The sequence below is a fragment of the Halichoeres trimaculatus genome, unplaced genomic scaffold (assembly GCF_033239565.1).
Source record: "Halichoeres trimaculatus isolate MK-OKI-2021-1 unplaced genomic scaffold, fHalTri1.1 fHalTri1_scaffold_18, whole genome shotgun sequence".
Classification (NCBI taxonomy): domain Eukaryota; kingdom Metazoa; phylum Chordata; class Actinopteri; order Labriformes; family Labridae; genus Halichoeres; species Halichoeres trimaculatus.
Genome location: NW_027437196.1, coordinates 16066050 through 16087278, shown reverse-complemented (window position 1 = coordinate 16087278; position 21229 = coordinate 16066050). Strand labels below are relative to the sequence as shown.

The window sequence follows — 21229 nt, the reverse complement described above, 5'->3', positions numbered from 1 at the left end:
CGGCTGTATTTCTCCTGGCTGCACACAGTCTTCTCTGAAACAGAGCCTGCTTGCACTTTGTAAGAAAGAGCAACATGGAAATCATAAAGAAAACAAATTGCTGGATGTCTTCCATCATTTCTCTTTGTTTGCTGTGTTGTGTCTTTCTTCTTCATTGGATTTATTAGCGGGGTACACTGTGTTGCACTGCTAGACGAGTATGGTTGGCTGTGAAAACGCAAATAGGATCAAGCTTGACTGATCTGACCTGTACAAAACTAAACTGAGCCAAACTGGCCTGCTTGGTAAAAATGGGGCTTTACCAAGAGGGTTACTCCAACCCTGTCTGTGACCCTAACCCCCCAACTCTTTGGCGCAGCAAAAGATGAATGGCTATGGTGGCACTGTGGACCTGTGCTTTGAGCCACACTTTAAAAAGGTTGTTCAGTTGTGTTTTTATCAACTCAGAAATATGCTGGAGATTGAGTCAATCAGGTCACCATAAAATCTGGAAAACTCATTCATGCCTTCATCTCTTCTTGCCTTGATTATTGTAATTCCTGCGACACATCTTAGCCAGACATTAATCCACTGTCTACAAACAGTTCAGATTACAGAAGCTTGACTTACATCAAAAACCAGGAAGTGCGCCCACATCACTCCAGTTTTAGCTGACCTACATTGGCTGCTGGTCACTTCTGTGATTGATTTTGAGATTTTTTTATATTTCATTCAAAACTCCACACAGACTTTCGCCTTGTCACATCCCAATTTGTAACAACAACCCAAAATGAATATTAAAAAAAAAAAGTGGTAAAATGTAATAACTGGTAGATAATGTAATAAAAGTGCTGAGCCCAAAATGGGGGGGGGGGGGGGGGATAAAACCCAAAATGTAATAAGTGACCTGAAATGTAACAAGTTGTTACATTTTGGAAAAGTAACCCAAGACATTCAACTCAACTTAAACTTTATTCATAGAGCAATTTTAAACAACCAAATTTGACCAAAGTTGTAGTGACCAACGTAATTCAAATAAAAACTCCTTTGCCACTTCATAGCAGGACTTATTACTTCTGACTCAGATGTTCTTGATCCAAAGACAAAAGTGACACTGGTTCAAGGTTTCCAAAAAAGGTGAACATTTTTTATTCTTCAAAAAAGGAAGTAAAGCTGAGGGTTACAAATTGATACGTTTGCTATCTTTCTTGAACAACACTTAACATACTAACGGTGTCAGAAAAACATTGCTCCTAATGCTGCTTGAACATATTTCTAACTAAAGCTTAACTCCTCCTCTGGCTCAGCTTACCTTTTATGACATTTGTCGACACTTTACAGAGGCTGTGGCTTAAAGAGCGAAAGACACACACAAACAGAGAAATGCTACAATCATGCTATAATTCAATATTAAATGTAAAAACATAAAAATATTCAAAAATTCTGAACTTATATTGCATTCTGTCATTAGTGGCTCCAACATAAGTGCTGTACAGACTAAAAGCAGCGAAAATAACAGAATGCAAGACATGGCCAAAATGGAGACCTGGTCAAGACAGGCAGAGGCAAAAACACTAAGTTACAGACAGGAAACACAAAAACAGTCAGAGCACAGTCAACAAAACACAAGATTATGGATTAAAATCACATTCTAGGAATCAATTGTTTAAACAAAAAAGCTAAAAAATTGACATCTGATAAAACCTGCCTTCATATCTTTCATTTTAGATTTAAAAACCTTTAAGGAAACCAGCTCCTTGAGCTTTAAGCCGTCCTGCAACTGGTTCCAAGCTGTAAAGGCCTTTTCCCCAGTTTTTGTCCAAGCATTTTGGACAGAGAGCATAATGAGGTCCTGAGAACGCAAAGAGTACTGTCCGGTACTTTTCTGTATGATAAAAACACATAAATTGTGCGGAAGCAGACCAAGAATTGCCTTATAGATGAAAGTGTACCACTATGTGAGCCTCCGGATCGCCAAAGCAGGCCATCCAACCTGAGAGTTCAGCTCACAATGGTGAGGTTAACAGTTTGTTATGAACCTGAAAGAGGCATGGTCGGTAGTATCCACCATAAGGTGACACTGTGCAGAGGCAGGCATCTACGAAAGATCTTCATAATCTAAAACAGGTAAAAAGTTTGCAGGTTGTCTTTAAATGTCACTGGAAATACAAAAGGGTGAGGAATAAACATAGAAACCATCCTCCTTAATTGCAGATGCCACTAAAAGCACTCTGGACTACATCAACATTGTTACTCTGTCTTTAATCTTCAGTAAACCTTTTGAACAATGTGTCATCAGAAACCATCTCCAACAGCTCTGGCATGATTCGTAGCACACCAGTTTTTGACTTTGCACTTTGAAAGACGCCTCACTGCCATCGATAAGCCCCACTGGACTGACTGCCACAGCAGACATCAATAGCCCCTGTGAGCGAGTCCTGCACTGACAGAGCCCTTCTGTTCTGAAAGGTCTCCCTCTATGCAGACACCGAGGAAGAGGAGCAGCGCCAGAGCAGCTGGGCTCGCTCAGGAGAATCAGAGCTTGTGGGGAAGCTGGCAGGCTAAGATGGAGGAGACGTAGCGGGTAATTGGAGTGCGGCTATATCCGCCATCTTGGCTCGTTACCTAAATAACAGCTTTGATTGAGGTGAATAGGCCCATAAAGGGGGTTGTGGTGGAGCCGATAAGCTCCGGCGTGGCTTGGATGGGGTAGTGATTCTCTTGGCGTTGATGAGGACTCTTCTTGGCTTCCTGCAGCTGAGACCTGGATTGAGGCGAGACGGGCACCTGGGAATCCAGATGTCTTGGGGTTGAATCTATGGTGGCATCCCTCAGCTGGCATTAGCGCCTGTGGTGAGATCCATCCGTCAGTCTGGGACGGCGGAAGGAAGCGGTAGCGTCGAGCCAGCTTCCTATCATCCCACACATATCTGTGTGAGCGAGCTCTGTTGGAAGTTGTGCTTTAAAGAAAGATGAGTTTTTTGAGTTTTGTTTTGCTGTATAGAAACTTTTACAGCAACAGAGACTTGGACAGATGCCTACGCGTTGAGAGTGAAAAGACTACCATCAAAAACACTTGAAGAAATCAATGACATAAATGGTGCTACGGAGATTGGATGTGTTTTTAAAAAAAGTGTCTTATCTGTTTGCTTTGAATGCTCAGTGATGTTAATGTGGAGTGAAGCTGCATTCAGGAGGTTTGATTTAAAGTATACAAGCGCAGAGAAAGATAAACTTCAGGGGACACTGTAATGTGTCAGGGAGTAGTTAAAGAATCATCCGTCTGCCTATTTTTAGTCACAAAGTGGCAACAACTAAAGTGTTAATTCCACTCTTCCTCACTCAGGCCTCAGGAGGAATCTCACACAGGGTGAGATAAGGTAGGGTACACAGCTGTGAAAAAGATCTAATTTAAAGTGTCTGTGTGTGCTAAATGTGACCCCCTCTGCTCAAGGATCCCTGTGCATGACAGGCGTCAGTAATCACCGTTATTTTCCTCCTGGAGAAAAAAAACACACACATTTCATGACAGCTCATAAATTGTTCTGTAGTCTTCTGTCTTCCCCTGAGGTTGTTTAGTCAACATCTTCTTCCATCACTTCTCCCAGCTCATACAAATATAACTCAACAGAACATTCATCACTGCTTTTTCTTTTTTTTTTTTCCTCACTCAAATGAACTGACTGCATGAGGTCTCATCCCACACTTTGCTGAAACTTTCTCTGTTTCTCTCCACAATAAATGACAATAAACAGTTTTTCGAGTCAAAGATAATTAGCAGTCCAGGGACTTTTTTTTTGGTAAGTGTTCCTATAGCCTATCCTGCTGGTACAACAGCGCAGACTGAGTCCTGGATCGGCACAGGAAGCCGCTGGAGGCCAGTCCAGAGCAAAGTGATCCATGAGAATGAGAGAGTCTGTTCTCCAAAAGAAAAAAAAAGTGTTTAATGGGATGTTCACGCTCTGTTACCTGCCTGACAGGAACAATCTCACTCACTCACCTTGTTTGCCACTCACAGGCCTCTGTGTACAGGCTGCTAATTAACAGAGCAGCTGAATGCTTCATGAGCAAAATGGTAACAGAGAGGTGCAGAGCACGTACCTGGAGACGGCATTTCATTTATTTCATATTCCAATTATATCTTAGAGTGAGTCAATAGTTTACTAACACTTATATTTTGACCCTGTAAAGTTAGACTAATTAGTTTATAAAGGATGACAGGGTAATGTTTTTCAATAAAAGAAACTAATGTTACGATAAAAAAACAGACTTTGTTTAACCAGAAGGTGAAAACATACGCTTGTGTCTTTCCCACACATTTCTAATCTTTTGATCTTTTTCTATGTACAGCAACACTGGGGGTCAAAACACATTTCAGAAATGCATCGTTTTAGAGCACAGCAAGATTGTCATTGTATTGATTTGTTGTAGTATCTACTCAAATGCTGTATTTTGTGTTTTGGGCTTTCAGGGCCACCCGTGAAAACTCTTTGTGAAAACTGAAACAGACTTTAAAGAGCGAAAACATGTCTGACTATATAAAACAAAAATGTCAAAAGGAAATTAAGAAGTTAAATAGCTGGAGTGTTAGGTTTCAATGACATGATACTATATTGTTCATAACATGCAAATGCATCTTCTAGCCGTGGTTTTCATTTTATTAATCATAAATTTCAGGCCAAATGAGAAAGCTTGCATGCATCAGGGTTATTTTGGTTTTGCATTTTCCTTTAGTTTTAACTTTTTTTTCAAGAAAACATTGAAAAAATTGTTTTCAATTTCAGTTTAGTCTTAGTTTAAAAAGAGTTTTTTTTTTTTTTCAAAAAATAAAAAATAAAAATCGAATTTAACTTTAATATTAATTTGATGTATTTTTAGCTAATTAAAAAGTTTATTTGTTAGTTTCAGTATTTGACAGCTTAAAGATACATTTAAAAATGCTAGAAGAAGTATTGTGTAATACAAACTCAAAACATCATTTGATATTGAATAATGAATTTACAAAAGATGATGAACATCCATCTACATTAAACATTAAAATGTGTCACTCGGTGTTATTCTGTCGGGCAGATGTTAAACAAAACCCCAAAAAAAACCTGTGACTTTATGAAAGTGATCGACACAGAGGTTAAGACAATTTATTTTTTATGTCAGTTTATTTTAGTTTGCTCTGTTAACTCACTACACTGTTTACGTAAGTTGTTTTATTTTTTCAAACAAGCCTTGTTTTTCATATTTCCATAAACAGAATTGTTTTTTCACCTCTTGTTTTTCTTCATTCTGTTACTTCTCATTAACTTTAATAACCTTGGTATATTAGACAGTAATTATAATTCTATATCAATATACAATTACATCTACCCTGGACAGCTTTTCAGCTTTTGGTCACACATAGAGCTCAGAGCTTTTTAAACTTGTGCTGCTTGTTGGTGGCTGGCAAGCTTTGATATCTGATAGTTTGAAGAAACACAAGGTATTTTAAGGTGGTGGAGTGTGATGGTATTCCTTTGCTGTTTTTTTTTTTCTCTCTTTTACATGTGAAAGCAGCTTTCTTGATTTTTTTTTGCCATGGAAAATGTGAGAAAAGATAAACTGGCCCACCCTCAGAAACTTGACACCTATCCCCTTGCAGCAGTTTTAAAGGATGAGGATAACAACAGTAATAATCAGTCTTAGAGCTGAGGGCCTTGGTTGTCTCTGAAAATCTCAAAGTTACATTCTTATTTATTACGGGATGTTTCATAACCTGTTAAACTCCTTACAGGAGCTTTAATGTCATCCTAAAATCCAATGTGATGAGTTTATGACTGAGTTATACGACGCAAGTGTCAGCTCCAACTTAAAATCGCTCAATATATTTAGACTTAAGTAGAAAGAGGCCTGTAACTGCTGTTATTGTTTGGGTTGAATAAAAAAAAAGACATTTTTCCATTTTCCACAGCAAATATGAGACAATTTATATTTTTAAGACTGAGAGATCCCCTGTGGATATACAGAACAGATCCTCAAAAAGATGAGATGCCTTCTACTGTAGAGGCTTCAAAAGACTGAGTATCAACATTCCTCACTGAAGAAACTAAAATGTTAAACAATTGTCATGTTTCTCTTTACAGCCGTAACTGACACAATGAAAAAATACAGACCTCTGAGCTATGCTTTCTGGAAGATGCTGTCTTTTAAATTTTCTACCAAAAGCAGAATTAGATGTTGTGATTTGTAAGAGGTAAGTGACCTGTTGAAAATGCTAGAAGATTGGTGGGAATTGTAAAATATTTTCCCAGAGACAGAAGGAAGGCTTTGACCCTGTAGTGGTGTCTGAACTTTTCTTAATTGATAATTTTAGGACTTGAAAAATTTGTTGTTGTTCATGTTGCTGTTCCTTTTATTTTGGAGCAGCAAATCTTAAATCTGAAACGTGAGTGTGAAGAAAATGTAATGTACACTCATGCGCTGTAGAAATACATTCTGATCTTTAACAAAAAGCAGTTTGAATTCTCATGTGCTCAGTGCTTTAAATTATAGCAAATTATAATTTAATTGAGCAACTTTCCCTTGTATTGGGGGTACAATTGACCAAGAGCATTTACACTAATAAAGTTTTTCACTGCCTGAAACACAGTTTTTTAGAAATCCACCTAATCACAGCTGTTTTAATTCTCTCCAAGATGAAACAGCTTCAAAAAGCTTTTGTTGTAATTTGAAATTTAACCTTGTGAAACATGTTAAAGGTTTTGGTCCCTCTGCGAGTCACATTTCATGACACTTTGACTTTTTTTTATACACATGCAGGCGGTTCCTCTGACATGCAAAACTGTGCTCTTGTGACCTTTAACTGAGACCTTTAGCAGTCCCTAAATGCCGCTTTGGGAAAGTCATTTGTTGTCCTTGTCCGTGCTGTCACAGTAGAATGCCACATGTCTGACTGTCTGTGCCCCGCACGGCTTACTTTGCTGCTCAAAAATCCCTCAGATGATAGAAAAGTTTCAGCACCTTCGTGCTTAATTGCCACAGCTCTGAGCAAGGTGTGTGTTTTTTTTAACCTTTAACACACAAATAAATCTGCATAGACTCTTACATACACAACATCCCAAAGGATGCTGCAAACATCTGTGTGTACTGCTGCTTTGCTTTCTCAGGTAGTAAGATTGAACCCAAGCTACAGAAATTGATCCTCTGGAGCCACACAGCACTGAGCATAACATTCACCTGCATCAGCAGCCCCCCTCCTTTTCCCCTTCTCCAGCTCCCACCTCTGACCAACCAAACAGCGGGGTGATTAATAACACCCCCTCCATTACCCTCTGCACACAGATGGGACGTCAAGTTGAAGGTTGATGGAGAACAGCGCCGTGTGTGGTGTTACACCCCATCATACAGATTAGAGTTTGGACTTCAGACTTCCCCCCCTTCCTCCTTCCACCTTTACCCCACCGCCTCATGTGATTTGTACCCTTCAGGTATCCTTCCATTTCTGCACATGCCATTCGTCACTGCGGGGCCCTGATGAAGACTCCTTTAAAGAACAGGTGTAGGGGGCCCACTGCTATGATTTTGAGTGATTAAGAAGTGCTTGGGAGCTTCTGTTGCTCTGTTTTAACACATTTCTTCAAGGAATATTGAAGCGCAAAATACTGAAACACAACAAACTGCTTTCATTTGGCAAAATTCACAGAATTCGAAGTCACTGCAGAGAAAACAACAGTTATGAAATCAAAGGTTTTACAAATGAGACATCTTTTCAACTCACACTGACAAGTCTTTTGTGTACGAAGCAGTTTTTAATTTATGCACAGTAACACAAGCAAACATGTAGAAAGAGTTAGTTGCAACTGAACCATTTAATAACCTAATATTTGGTTATACACTCTGAACAGGAATATTTCAAACTGATGAATGGTTTTCATCTAGTTAGCATATGTGTAGCGCTCCAGTTGGGGTTTAGGAGGATAGTGTTTGCTACGCTCCGTCTGTACAATAAATGCCAAAAACATCCTGCTCTCACAAACGCAAACTTGACCCAGAAGCAAAAGGGATAGCGAACACTATCAAAATTCAAAAAAAATATTTTTTTTCTTTTTTACAAAAAATATAAAAAGTACGGTGACAGAAGACTGAACTCGATGCAGGCTGATATGATAACTTTTTCAGAATGCACATTAATTTCTTCTTAAACAGAAATGTTTGATTCTTTAAACACTAGAGACACTGAATAAATGTATTTAGAAAAAAATACAGACATAGGCTTTTAACGTAACTTCCTGTACAAAATAAAAGCACCTATAAGAGCCAAAATCAAAAATAGTGAGGCAAACAACAAAATAATTGGCACTGAAACTTCAATATCTGTGAAATTCAAGAGCTTGAAAGTAAAACAAAAAAGTTCGGCTGCTGACTTCAAATATCTACATCCTGGTTCAAGGACTTGGCAAAGATATGGAGCCATCTGGACATGTTGACAGCTGTAAATAGTACAAGCTACCAGGCATCCCAACAGTCTTTGATTTTTATGACTTCCAAATCCAGTCCTGAACCCAAAACAATAAGAAATAAAAAAAACAACAAAACAAAACAAAAAAAGCACTTCTTTTTGAGTCCCCGATCCCTGGAATGCGATAAACCATGCAAAACAGAACAAAACTGCAGAGAAAACACATCAGATGAAGTCATGCAAAGCGGTTTGTGGTTATTTCCCATCATTACAAAGACATTTTCTGTTTTAGAGGCGTCACAGGAAAGTTAAAAGGGACCCTAAGTCCCCCAGTCTCTTTGAGTCAAGTTTGTATTTTCCCTTTTTTGTCCACGATTGGAAATCCAGTTTGTCATTTTCTCAGCAAGAGTCAAAAGTTGAGCTTTCCAAGTGTACCCTAAGGCACCTGAGAGAGAGTGGGCATTTCCCTCCATAGGCATCACTGTGTGTCTGTGTTTTCATTACATACCAGCTGCCATAGAGTCTCAGTTTGCGACACACACAAACACGCGGTGTCACGAATCTCAACAAAGCAGAAAAAAACGATAGAGTCAAAATGGATGATGGCGTTGGAGTCCCCTGCTATGATATGGAGTGTGAACTGCTGAATGGAGGGCTAATAGTCGTCGTAGGTGTTGAGGTCAGTGAAGTATGCGTTGGTGTAGGTCTTCCCAGCAAGCTGTGGGTTGAAGTACTTATTTCTTTCCTCCAGAATCAGATTGTTTTTGTTGAAGGCCTGTGGATAAAAAATGGAGAGGAGAGCGGGAGAAGAGTCAGTTTGGACTGGTTTGCAACACATGGATCAAGTGATTATTCAGCCCAGATGGCAGGGTAAAAAGAAAAATCCATCCAACTAAAAAAAAAATAAATAAAAGATAAAAGGCAACGTAAATCAATGAGACCCTGCTCTGTGAATGGAACATACATTTCGCAGAGCAAGGTCAGAGCATTTGCAAACAGGCTGGGGAAGTGATAAGCCACCATGGGGCTAAATTATTTTCCTGCGCTTCCGTATGTCCACCTCTGTCATCACTAATACACGGCATCAGCAGTTTTTATGGCCCTCAGATTGTTGGTCCTCTAGGACAATCCGAGCCGTAAAAATCGATCAGGAGGGGGTCGTTTTTCTGTTAAACAATAAGGAAGAGCCATGGGGGCATCTTCTCTGTCCCTGCTTGACATAGTAAACATGGAATGAGCTCCTGATGTGGTGCTTAATACAACATCAGCAATTTGGCAAATGGATGCATCCATATCCCGTCTGTTGCAGAGAGAATATGTGTGCTTGGAGTCCCTCAGGGCGCTGTAATTGAACACTTGATGATGCTGCATTTGCGGTTGATGGATGTTTTCCCACTGACACTGATAGGGAACGAGTGTGCCGGACAAAAACCTCATGTATTTAGCTTCTTTCCTGATATGTGATTTGCACTCAAAGGGAATGCAATCAACACTTCAGCAGCCCTGAAGGCGGTTATGTGTCTCTGCAGGTGGCCCCATGGCTGCTTTTAAACAGCTGTGCTGCGATGCTTGTTAGCACCGTCTACTTGTCTGTGAGCCTTAAACCTCTTTAATTAGCTGAAGAATGATTACATTTGAGCTTTTTTTTGATGCAGTAAACACAATTTGTTTGAGTATGACGTTGAATTAGTGACAGAGAGGTTACAGAAGAGCACGTTATCATTCCTTTAAATGCAACAAATAAAACCATTTAAGAGGACAAAGCAAAAAGACAACATGGAAAAAGAAACGGGCAAATGGAGGAACCAAATAAAGGAGGGATACACTGCCTTCTCACAAGCTGGGAGGGAGAAGGGAGGTGGGGTAGCGTGATGAAAGGATAAAAGGGGTCTGAGTGAAAAAGTAGAAAAGAACAATGGTCTGTACGCCAACCTGTCACACACAGGAAGTGCCACAGGAAGTGGGAGGGGCACGATGGGGAAGAGGAAGTAGTAGAAGTAGTAGCAGTGGTTGGGGTCAAAGAGTTGTTGGGTGGGGGGGGATGTTGTTGAGGTCAGAGGTTAGTAGAAAATCTCCAGGCCGCGCATGGACACCCCCATATTAGCGGAGAGAGGCTGATGCATGGCGGGGTCGTCCAACGGCAAGAGTACCGACACGTCTGGCTGCAGGGGGGAGAGGGAGGGGCAAGAGTCATCCTCAAAGAAGCCCTGAGGCCACGTTTGTCAAAAAGGAGGCCAGGGTATGTGAATCTAGGAATATCTATTCAATCTAGACTGATGCAAGTACTCCAGTGAGCCAAGAAACCATAATCAACAACTGTGTCCCAGTTCAGAGGTTCAGTCTTTTAATCAAGTGAAGACCAATTGTGTCCCAGCTACATGTCAGAGATGAAGTTTTATGCTGCGTTCCATTTGTACTCGGAAGTCAGAATTTCCGTGTGGGAACACCTAGCTGGAACGCCCCCGGAGGTCGGAATTTCTGACTTGGAAGTCGGAGCACCCACACAACACCCAAGTTCCCAGTGAGAAATTCAGATTTTGAGTTCAGGGGTAATCAGTAATCAAGCTTCTGTTATCTTCTTTTTATCTTAAAATTTCTGACCAGTGTTTGGTCAGAAATCAGCTGTATATATAATATTATTCAATGCTGATATACAGAAATGCTACTGTTAAGGCAAGCTTTTTTGACTCGGCAGCTGGGACACTGAACTCGGAGATGACGTCACTCCCACTCCCGACTTCCCGAGTACAAATGGGACGCAGCATTAGATCTGAATTCAAGTGAACATCAAGCAACACCAGTGTTAAAAATGAGCCTTCAAATCTTTTAAAATCTAAAATAAAGGCTCAAGTGTTATTCGTAATGTTAGCTTGTTAATCAGCTAGCTACCTGTTGATGGACGGGAAAGCAAAACTCTCCAGACCTGAGTGTCTCATATCAGTTTGACCTTAGTGGTCTTAGCTAGAAAAGCAACGTCCTTTGAAAGATGAAGCCTTCAAAAGCAAACAACCCCTGAATCAAAACACAGCTTACTACACACTGTGCTTTTTAATCCAAGCATCAAAAACATCAAGATAAGGAATCAGGTGCATTATCTCTATCTCTACCTCAGGACCCCTTTATATTACAGAAAGTTTGTTGTATCGTCCGACCTGAACAGCATGCTAAGAGAAAGTCTTTAGGCTAATGCTAGCAACTTAATGCCTTTCTGGCCCTGGATTTCTTTTTTTTTTGTGTAGTTTACTCACCAAGAAACAAACCTGCCTGTAAAACTTTTAAAACTGTCCTGTTTAACATTTTTGGTGAGAGCACACACTAGTGAGTCTTTGCCAGAAAGTTCTTCCTTTTCAGTTCTCTCACAATTTTAAAGCTACCCATGCTAACATGAGTCAGCTTAATGTTGGACTCTTTTTTTTTCCACACTTGCATCAACACAACAAAAGCTACTTCTTTTAATGTATGCTATGACACCTCTTAGCTAAACAAAATAAAAAGCTACATAAGCATCTATGCTAAAGCAGCTAAACAGAGCTCCAGCTTCAGTTAGATAACAAATTTGGGATGAACTAGCAGTAAAATACGATGTAAAAAAAACCCCAAATGTTTCTCTCATCTACCACCGAGTTGCTGATATTTAACTTTGGGTCAGCTGAGAGTTTAACTAAGTAAATAAGGGGAATAAAAGATAAGAAGATAGAACATCTAGCTATCAAACAGCTAGCTACAAAAGCAAATTGAATCTGTCAGTCAATGAAACACAAGAAGACTGCTTTTGTCACTGAAATGTGACTCCTCAATGTCAGGATATTAGCCTGAATCATGACAATAAAGCATCGGGTGCTCTTAATTCCCTCCTCTAATGTTCAAAAGAGCCGTATTAATGGTTGAAAATTTGCTGTAACATCCACTCTGTTTAGCATCACTGAGTGAGGGTGAAAAAGGAATGAGCTTTGTGGAAATTAGACAGTGTTCATTTGTCATGCAGCTACTTTGTATTTTCACAAGGACTGTCTATATTCATATCCCCCTCAATCTGCAATACAGCTAACTGAATTACTTTCTACGCTCCTGACTCTAATTGTATGACAGATGAACGCCCCTCACACCTTTATTCCTGAATGAAATTACATTTGGAGACATTTGCTCTGGGCTCATGGCTCTGCTCTCTCAGTGGCAGTGTTCACAAAATACTTTCATATCTGTGGAGTACATTTGCAAACAGACAGCTGAGTTTCACTTAGTTTATAAAATATATTGAAGTCTTTTTCTGACAGACAGAGGAATTAAAAAGAATAGGAAATTATAGAAATGTGTCTGCACTAAAATAATAATAAAAAAACAACCTTGAAGAATGTTATTTGACCGTTCAGCAGCTATCCCTCCTGAACAGTATGTGTTCACTCAAAGCCTTAGCATAGCCTTAGGCTGAGCTGGTTTGTCAAGCTCTGAATTTCATGCATTTTGATGCAGTATGTGAATTTGGAAAAAAAAAAACCTTCTGCAGGGAAAAAGTTTTAGGGGTGATTTTACTTGTTGCTTTCTTTTTTTTTAAAGTCTTATATTTTTCTGCTTTAGCACAAGCTTCAATGTTAGCATATTTAGCTATTAGCTTACAAACTAGATCATGAGCTAACATCATTCCAGTTCCATTATTCCTCATTGACACTAGGAGAAAGGCAAAGAAAAGACAAATTTAACAGAGATTTTGGAGTGTTAAAGGCCATACTGAGACAGCTTGGGGTTTTAAAGGTCCCATATTATGCAAAAATCACTTTATTAAGTCTTATAGTGAAATTTGTGTGTCTTTGGCATTCCTCCCAGCCCACAAAATGGGATATTTAATGACAAAACCTATATTTAGTAGTGCTTGTGAATGTAAAATCCTGACCTAAAACGAGCTGTTTGGAATTTCCAGGATTTGCCAACATCAGCGAGTCCCTTTTTTTGACCAATTAGGAGCAAGTCCGACCTGATTAGTCCACCGGAGCCGATACCCCCGAACACCCTCCCCGCCCACTCCTCTCCCTGCTACTCTGCTTTGTTTTTGGCTGTAAACAGCCCCATAGTTCCATGCACAAGCTTCCCATCTCGGAAGAAGACAAGACTAAGTGGCTAGAGTTCATTTAGTGAATAGACTGGTCCTGAATCCAGGCGCATTACCAACCATCCGCCAACAAACCTGGGACCCTGGAAATGTAAGTATTTTCAATGCTGTGTGCTGTGGAGCAGATGTGAGAGCTTTTCCTCAGTGTCCCCCTGTCTCTGTGTTAGCTTTAGGATGCTAACTTTAGCCGCGGTTAGCCTGTTGTTTTAGCCTGTAATGTTACGGTAAACGAGCTTAGCTGTTTTCTAAACGTTGTACACTCAGAGCTCATGGCACCGCTCTCAGTGACGTTGAAGAGCGGGGGGGTATCAGTGGTGGCTCATTTACATATGAAGGCCACGCCCACTAAATCAGAGCGTTCTGAACAGAGGGGCTATGAGAGCCTGGAAACAATGCCACTGTGCTTGATTTATTGGCTTTTTGGACCAAAACATGTTACTACCGTTTCATGAAGACATCAATGATCCATATTAAACTGTAGAAAAGGAGAATAATATGGGACCTTTAATTGAGCCACAGAAGACATGTGTCCAACAAAATCTGCAAACCATATTAAAAAATGAAGCCCACTTTTATCTAAATCTGTTTGAAATCATTGTTGAAGTACAACTAATTTATTTTTCATTTTTTTCAGTGTTATTATGTGAGCTGCATATCTAATGAGTGAAGCAACAGGAACAATCAGGGGCACAGTTTGTCTGAAAATACGACTCATTAGCTGCTTATGAGCAATAAAAATAGGTACATGAGATTTGAAGTGGGCAGACAGTGCTGAACTGTCTAATTCCCAGTTGCCAAACTTCCAACTCCAAGACTCTGAGGTGCTTCTTTACCCCGTGAAGGCCACTGACAATCATGATGCTAGCATGTGGTGCTACTATGCTGTCTTACAGTAGTGCTTAATAGAGTTTGAACAAATAACTCACTGTAAACAATGCCAGCATTCATGTATGTTCTCTAAATTTCAAAATATGCAAATATTTTTCAAACCTTGTGAAGTTTAAACTCAAAAACACACTTTTTTATTTCTTCATATGAAGACCATGGTAAATCTTGTTTTGTTTCATGACACTTTTTTTCTTTTTACACCTCATTCTTACACCTTTTGAAGCACTGAGGCACTCACACCTAACATTATTAAACACAGTCAGGTCTCAAGTGGAGACTGGCATTGGGCAACTATCTTGAGCTCTTTTAATCATTTGAGTAAAATTTTCAATTGGCACGTGACCGTAATGTCAAGTTCATTGCTTCTAAAGCCTGAATTTTGTGCAAAACGGTGCTCAAGGTGCTAAAGTGTTTGAAATGCTCCTTAATACAGAGCACAGGGAGCGCTTCAAAGAGCCCAGCTGGAGTATCTGTGGATGGGCACTAATCAGAAGCTCAGTCTGGCACTGAGGGCCTGATGTATCAGTGGATAAGAGGCTGTTAATATGAGGAGAGTCACTGGATCTCTGGAACACTCGACTGGCTTTAATTTAGGATGCAATAATGACACAAAGAACCTGTCTAAGCAGGGAAATGTGCAGATACAGAGTCCTTGCTGATTACCTACCCACGCACAGTTAAGTAATTGCATTAGTATGTTATGAGAAAGCAGTGTATGACCACTGACATGGAACAAAGTCACACACTGAGACACACAGAGAGATGTACGCACAACTGTCTATCTGTGAAACAACTGCAGAGTGTCAGTGCACTGCAGGAGGCGGTGTGACAACAAGAGTCATGCAGTTAAAGTGTTTAATCGAGACTGACAGCTAGAGGCAGAGGCAAACCGTTCCTCACTGACTCAGGAGTTAGAGCGTGGCATTAATTGATTAAGTCCAACAGTTAGGAAATGTTACAAACTCCTTCAATTCACACATTTGTCAAGTGTCACAGTTAGCTCAGAGAAAACCGCATCCACAGACCTTGATGGCTTCCACCGTGTCGTACTTGTCCAGTTTGTTGATGTGGTTGGTGATGCTGGTGTTGAGCGGAGCGGCTGAGATGGGGTGTATGACGGTGGCATCATGCGCCTGCTGCTGGTAGCGCTGGCAGTACGAGTAGACCAGCAGGGTGACCAGGCAGCCAAGGATGGAGCTGCTGAGCCCCACGGCGATCATGTGGAAGAGATTGAAGTCTGGGAGAAAGACAGGAAGGGAGGAAAGGAGAAGAGAGGAGGGATCATCTGTCAGTTCACACACAAGTGGAAGTGGTAACAGAAACTGCAGCTCATATGGAAATGATGGAGTGTTTAAAGAAGACTATGTTGAACCAGCGAGATACCGGCAGAATTCTTGGATTTTGTTTTCATCATTTTTATCTTTTTTATTTTCTGCAATGTTTTTATTTCTAAGTTAAGTATTCTGTCATGTGTTTGGATCCATCTTGGTGCTAGACATGCCTGGCAAAAAACAAACACTTTCTTCACTTGTCAAATTTTTCAAAATTTGCAATAAAAAAATTGAAAAAACAGAAGCCAGTTAGTAGTCCCTCTACTCTTTAAAAGGTTACTCTCCTCCAATAAAGTCTAATAGAAATTCTGATCTGGTGTCAGGATTCTTTCAGAATATCAAACTGTAAACTTTCAACCTTTTAGTCGTGAGGCCCAGACTCTACTGGCCTTCATCTCTGATAAAAGAGAATAAGGAAGAACAATCGTTAGTATTTCTGCTCTTAGCTTAGTCTGCAGAACTTTCCTCTGACAACATTCAGCCTCCAACAAGTTAAATAATGACAGTAAAGGATTCTGCGGCCTGTGTGAGGCAAAAGCTCCCTAAAGCCTCACTTTGGCTGTGGTGCAGGTTTCTGTCTAAAGCAACTCTCCATCTGCATTTTTATCAACTCAGAGCACTCTCATATCTGGATTATTGCAGCGGGGCAGTAAGACGACACTGTTAAAAGAGATTTTATTGATGCACAAGGACTTCCACAGCAGCTGTGGAAACTGCAGTGTTTTGGTTTTCCAGGATTACAGTTTTACTGAAAAGGCAAATACTGCAACGTAAGCAGAGATGTTGTCAGCTCTGCTGCCCGTTACATGACTTTATTTAGGAGGTAAATAATATTTATGGCTTAAAGTGTTGCACATTTTCAAAAAAAGCTTGACACATTTCATAACCTGCATTTATGACTACCAACAGATATGATCACCATTTTTCTTCCATGTATCTTGGGTATGTTCAAAGCTCGGTTTATGAGCTTTAAAACAGGATTAGAAAGCTTTCCTGCTTCCAAAAGATGCTGTACATGTGCAATAACAGGTGTTGTGCTTTCATCTCTACACACACACACACACACACACACACACACACGGAGTGAAAATTACCTCCACATCGCATCTCCTCCTGGCTGGAGCGTGCAATCGAGACTTCTGACAAAGGAGAGGGAAAAAGAGCAAAAGGCAGCAGTGTTAGGGCCAAAAACCATAAACACAGACATACAGCCCTGTTAGCAAGACAAATTGCCTCCTTGAAGGAGAGAGTGGAAATGAAAGTTATACTCAATATGATACAGATTATCGTGGAAACATCCCAAAGCTAATCACAGCTGTGGCACCTGGAGTAGTTTATGACAAGAATCTGCTCTCATTAAAGGGAATGAAGTATAAGACGTCGCTAATGAACCTTAATGGACTACCGCTCACATTAAAGGGGATGGATGATCAGAAATAAAGGCAAATGGGTGATTCTATAAAGACCCATGAAGGGGTTTCATGGCTGTTATATCTCGGCTAATTAATTCAAAAAGGTTACAAATTTGTGTTTTGATCAAATGTTTATTCTCCCTGATTATTAATTATTTCTAAAGTTTAGGAACTTAACTTTCCCCATGAGTGATGAACACCCTCTCAGACAGATACACACCTTTTTTCAGTTATACAATACAAATAACAGACGCCTTCTTTATTAAAAGGAGGAGTTCTAATAATCTCTGTGTAGCATGGATCAATGCTCTAGGTTGTCTTACATTATAGGCTGTCAATAAGAAGATGCCTGTCTGAGCAGATATCAATACAAAAAGTGTGTGTGTGTGTGTGTGTGTGTGTGTGTGTTAAAGGTTTTACACAGACTTTTTGAACTTTCAGGAAGAGCAAAACTTGACATTTTAAGACGAGAAGATTGCCTTAATCACTACAAAACACAAAAGAAGGAGTTAGAGTTAAAGAAAATCGTATTGAGGTGCTGAGTTATTATTCTAAAGATAAGGCAGCCTGACCTCGGAGGCTCTTCTGTTTTTTCTTACTTGACTCCGAGTCTTTTGTTCAGCCTTGTCATGCAAGATTTATAGAAAGAGATCAAATAGATAAAATCAAAAAGAAGGCTTTTATGTGTGCCATGAGTCATAAAGGTGAGTCTTACTAGCAGAAGATCAAACCTGCCTGTGTATCAGGGTTTTAAAGTCGTCATCACCTTCAAACAAACACTGATCTGAGTTAGAGTTACTCAAACTGATGGTCTGAGTTAAGAGTAGTCCTTTATTTAGTGTCATTAGGGAAAAGTAGCGCAGCAGTCAGTTTTGTGTTCAGTGAACAGCGAGTTTAACCATTCTCTGGCAATGACTATCCTGTATTTTGATATTTGTCAGTGCTCTGTTTGGCTCAGCGATCTGCGGGAAAACCGTCCCTCTGAGCATCCAGCTGTCCAGTTATAAGACTTTCACGCAGCCTGATTGGTTTGATTATAATCAACAGGCAGACACCTAATCTCTGACAGCACCTCCAGATGTAATTCATGTGAAGTTTTATTATTTGGAATACAGGAATGAATGGAAAATATGAGCACTGCCAGAGCCAGCTGGTGCTGGTGCTTGTGCCATGATGCAGAGGGCCCGATTACCAAGATTTTTCAAAAAAAGATTCAATTTAGGAAATGGATTTGTGCAAATCAGAGTGTGCTGTATCTGATGATGCAGTGTGGGAAATTCACTCAGTCCAGTCAGTTCACTTACATAAAACCATTTAAAATTGAACTCATCCCAAATTCGCAGCCAGGAAATAGAGTGTGCAGCTCACACAGGGAGCTGACTCCACTACAACTTTCATAGATATGGTGCTTAACCTAGTGGCCTAGTTATATCCTTTAACTCTGCACACATCAAGTATGTGATGAATTTATGACATCAGCATCATTACAGGGTTTTCTAAAAACCGTTTGGCACAGGTGCAGCTATTAGCAAGAAGTGCTCTCAGCTGTTTTACCTTATCTGGAATCATGACCAGGATTGTGTCCAGGATTGTTTGGCTGAGCTGGCCTAAATGGGGCTCTGTATTTTTACTGTTTCCAGAGGTTTTTTTTTTTTTTTTTTTTTTTACCTCTAGACGACTCAGCTAGCAGGGATTTAAATCCCATTTAACCAACTGTGAAATCAGTTGCCTGGGAACATTCTTATTTTAAATCATTAAAGCTTAACTTTTTTAAGTACTTGCTGCTTCAAAGACAACATTTTGTGTGATTCACTGAAACAATCTCTAGCAAACTTTTTTACAGTCAAAAACACATTTTAGCTACTTTTTGCATGCAACTTTTGGTTGGACTGGTGTCACCTCTATATCTTATAAGAAAATCAGGTGGTTTCCCATGTTTTAAAATGAATATGAAGTAACAATGCTGAATGTTCAAACTAAATGTGCAGATCTTCAAACCCCTACATATTCATATGTTGTAGAAATCTCAGAACCTAAACTTCTTAAAATGATCAATTCAAAAAGTAGCAGAAGATCTTTACAAGATCTTTACTAAATCTTCACAAGAGCTTTATGAGATTTGCTGAAATGATGAGGTCATCACATTCAGACCTCCAAGAAGTCCCTCCTTGGATAGGGAAAATGGCCGATCATAGGTTAGGGTTCTGAGGTGGTACAAGGGTCGAGTAATCACATTTCAAGGGAGATCCATGTTCCTACCCAGTCACCTCTCTGATTCTAGTCATAACCAATAGTTATTGTTGGTTTGAGAGTTTGTATTTAAATTATTGTATATTTAACTAGAAAAGCACTCAGAGAGCACAGCCCTCCACCAAGCATATTGTGGTTGTCACGCAACACTTTAGTCTTAATTCAATGTAATACTCCCTTTCAGCAGACTGTCTGCTACAATATGGTGTTAGTTGCAGGTTTGAACAATAATTTGTTACCTGACAGTGATGAAAATTATTATGGCCCAGTACATATTTCATATTCTGGATCTTAGTATCCAAAATACAGGTAGGATCTGGATTGTACTTTTACATCTGTCAGAAATTATGGTGACCTTGTCTTGTTTTGTTTTGCAAAGCAATCTGACCATTTAAGGTGGAGTTATATACGCATATAGTGAAAATGACCCTATCTCACAATGATAAAGAATCCCTTTCAAAAATTCCTGGATCCAGACGGTGATCCAGATCACCTCCAAAATGTAATCACTTCTTCTTCATCCCATTTTGAACATTTCCTGAAAATTTCATCAAGATCCGCTAGTTACTTTTTGAGTTATGTTGTTCACAGAAAAACAAACAAACAGATAAACTCTCCTAAAAACAAAACCTCCTTGGTGGAGGTGATTATCTTTTCACAACTAAGAATAAACTTGGAAGCCAATTTTTGAAACTATGGGAGTGTAGTTAATGTCAGCATCTCTTTTTTTGTATTTAGGGCTACTAGAGATCATGTTCTGTTTTCCTAGCAGACACAAACACACAGAATAGATGAGGTGAGACATTTGTATATAATTTGTTTGAACCAAACCAGCTTCATGATCATACAGATGACACACAGAACAGCATGCTCTACAACAAGTAAGAGGAGCTGTGTTAAGTGTTTCATAGCTTCTTGAGGATCCTTAAGTGTTTTAGTAAAAGTGTTATATGCCTGTTTAACCATCTACTTACAACTGCTTTAACTTGCATTGAGATGACGGTTGCTTATTAAAGGAATTCATCACTTACGCATGAATGTTAAAGATAGAAATGAGAGAATACAATTTCTTGAATGACCGGGCGTGTTAAGAACCGGCGTACAGAAGCTATTTCCCCCTTTCCTTCTAACATTCGGAAAAAAAGTAAAACTGCTGCTGTAAGTGCTTTTTGCATTGCTCGACAAGCCTCCAAAGCTCATAATGAAACTAATATAGCAGCAGGGTTGTTGGAATGAGTGGGGAGACGGCCCTTAAGTGTAGCACCCGGGTTCACGCCCCCGTGTAATCACCCGCTGAACTCACGAGTCCTTGAGCAAGACACTAATCCCAACCATCCCCAAAAGGGCTGCCCTGTCGCTGAACCTGACCTCCAACCTGAAGACGAGTCCCTCTGAGGGATCAATAATGCATTTCATTATCACAGGATTCTTGGAAATGAAGCAAATTACTGCTGTGGGCATATGGTGGTGGGTGGTGTGTGGAGTGAGTGTGTGTGTGTGTGTGTGTGTACTTAAAAGTTGTGTGTTTAGTCATGCTTGGATGCTTTCGACTTTTCCGGTACAGTGTGTGAGTGTGTGTGTGGTTACCTGGTATGAAATTGGAGTCAGGAGAGCATGGCCTGCTCTCGCTGTTGTTTCCTAAGCACTGGTTTCCAGTGGGGAACAGGACATCGCAGTGTCGCACGCGCATCTGGGCCCCATTGGAGTCACAGTGGGACCACTCAGACCAGCTGGACCAGCTCTCTGAAAACGGAAACGACAGTGCATCTCACAGCCTGTCCAGTGTGTGTCCATATGTGTGTGTGTGTGTGCCCTCAGCTGCATATTAGCCATGCCT

General features: G+C 40.1%; 1 protein-coding gene across 3 annotated transcripts in view; it reads right to left on the bottom strand.

Annotated features, from left to right (window-relative positions):
* Positions 1-7771: 7771 nt before the first annotated feature.
* sema5a (sema domain, seven thrombospondin repeats (type 1 and type 1-like), transmembrane domain (TM) and short cytoplasmic domain, (semaphorin) 5A) overlaps positions 7772-21229 on the bottom strand; it is a 180541-nt gene continuing 167083 nt past the window's right edge. The window contains exons 20-24 of one of the 3 annotated variants that reach the window (XR_012599841.1): positions 20980-21135; positions 16825-16869; positions 15425-15636; positions 10340-10569; positions 7772-9182 (exon numbers count right to left, since the gene is read on the bottom strand). Coding sequence is in view for 2 of the 3 variants with exons in the window: in XM_074693390.1 (XP_074549491.1) it covers positions 9063-9182; positions 15425-15636; positions 16825-16869; positions 20980-21135 (533 nt within the window). In the remaining variant the exon portion in view is untranslated. The remainder of the gene's footprint in view (positions 9183-10339; positions 10570-15424; positions 15637-16824; positions 16870-20979; positions 21136-21229) is intronic. The other 2 variants (XM_074693390.1, XM_074693391.1) reach the window with 2 other exon arrangements.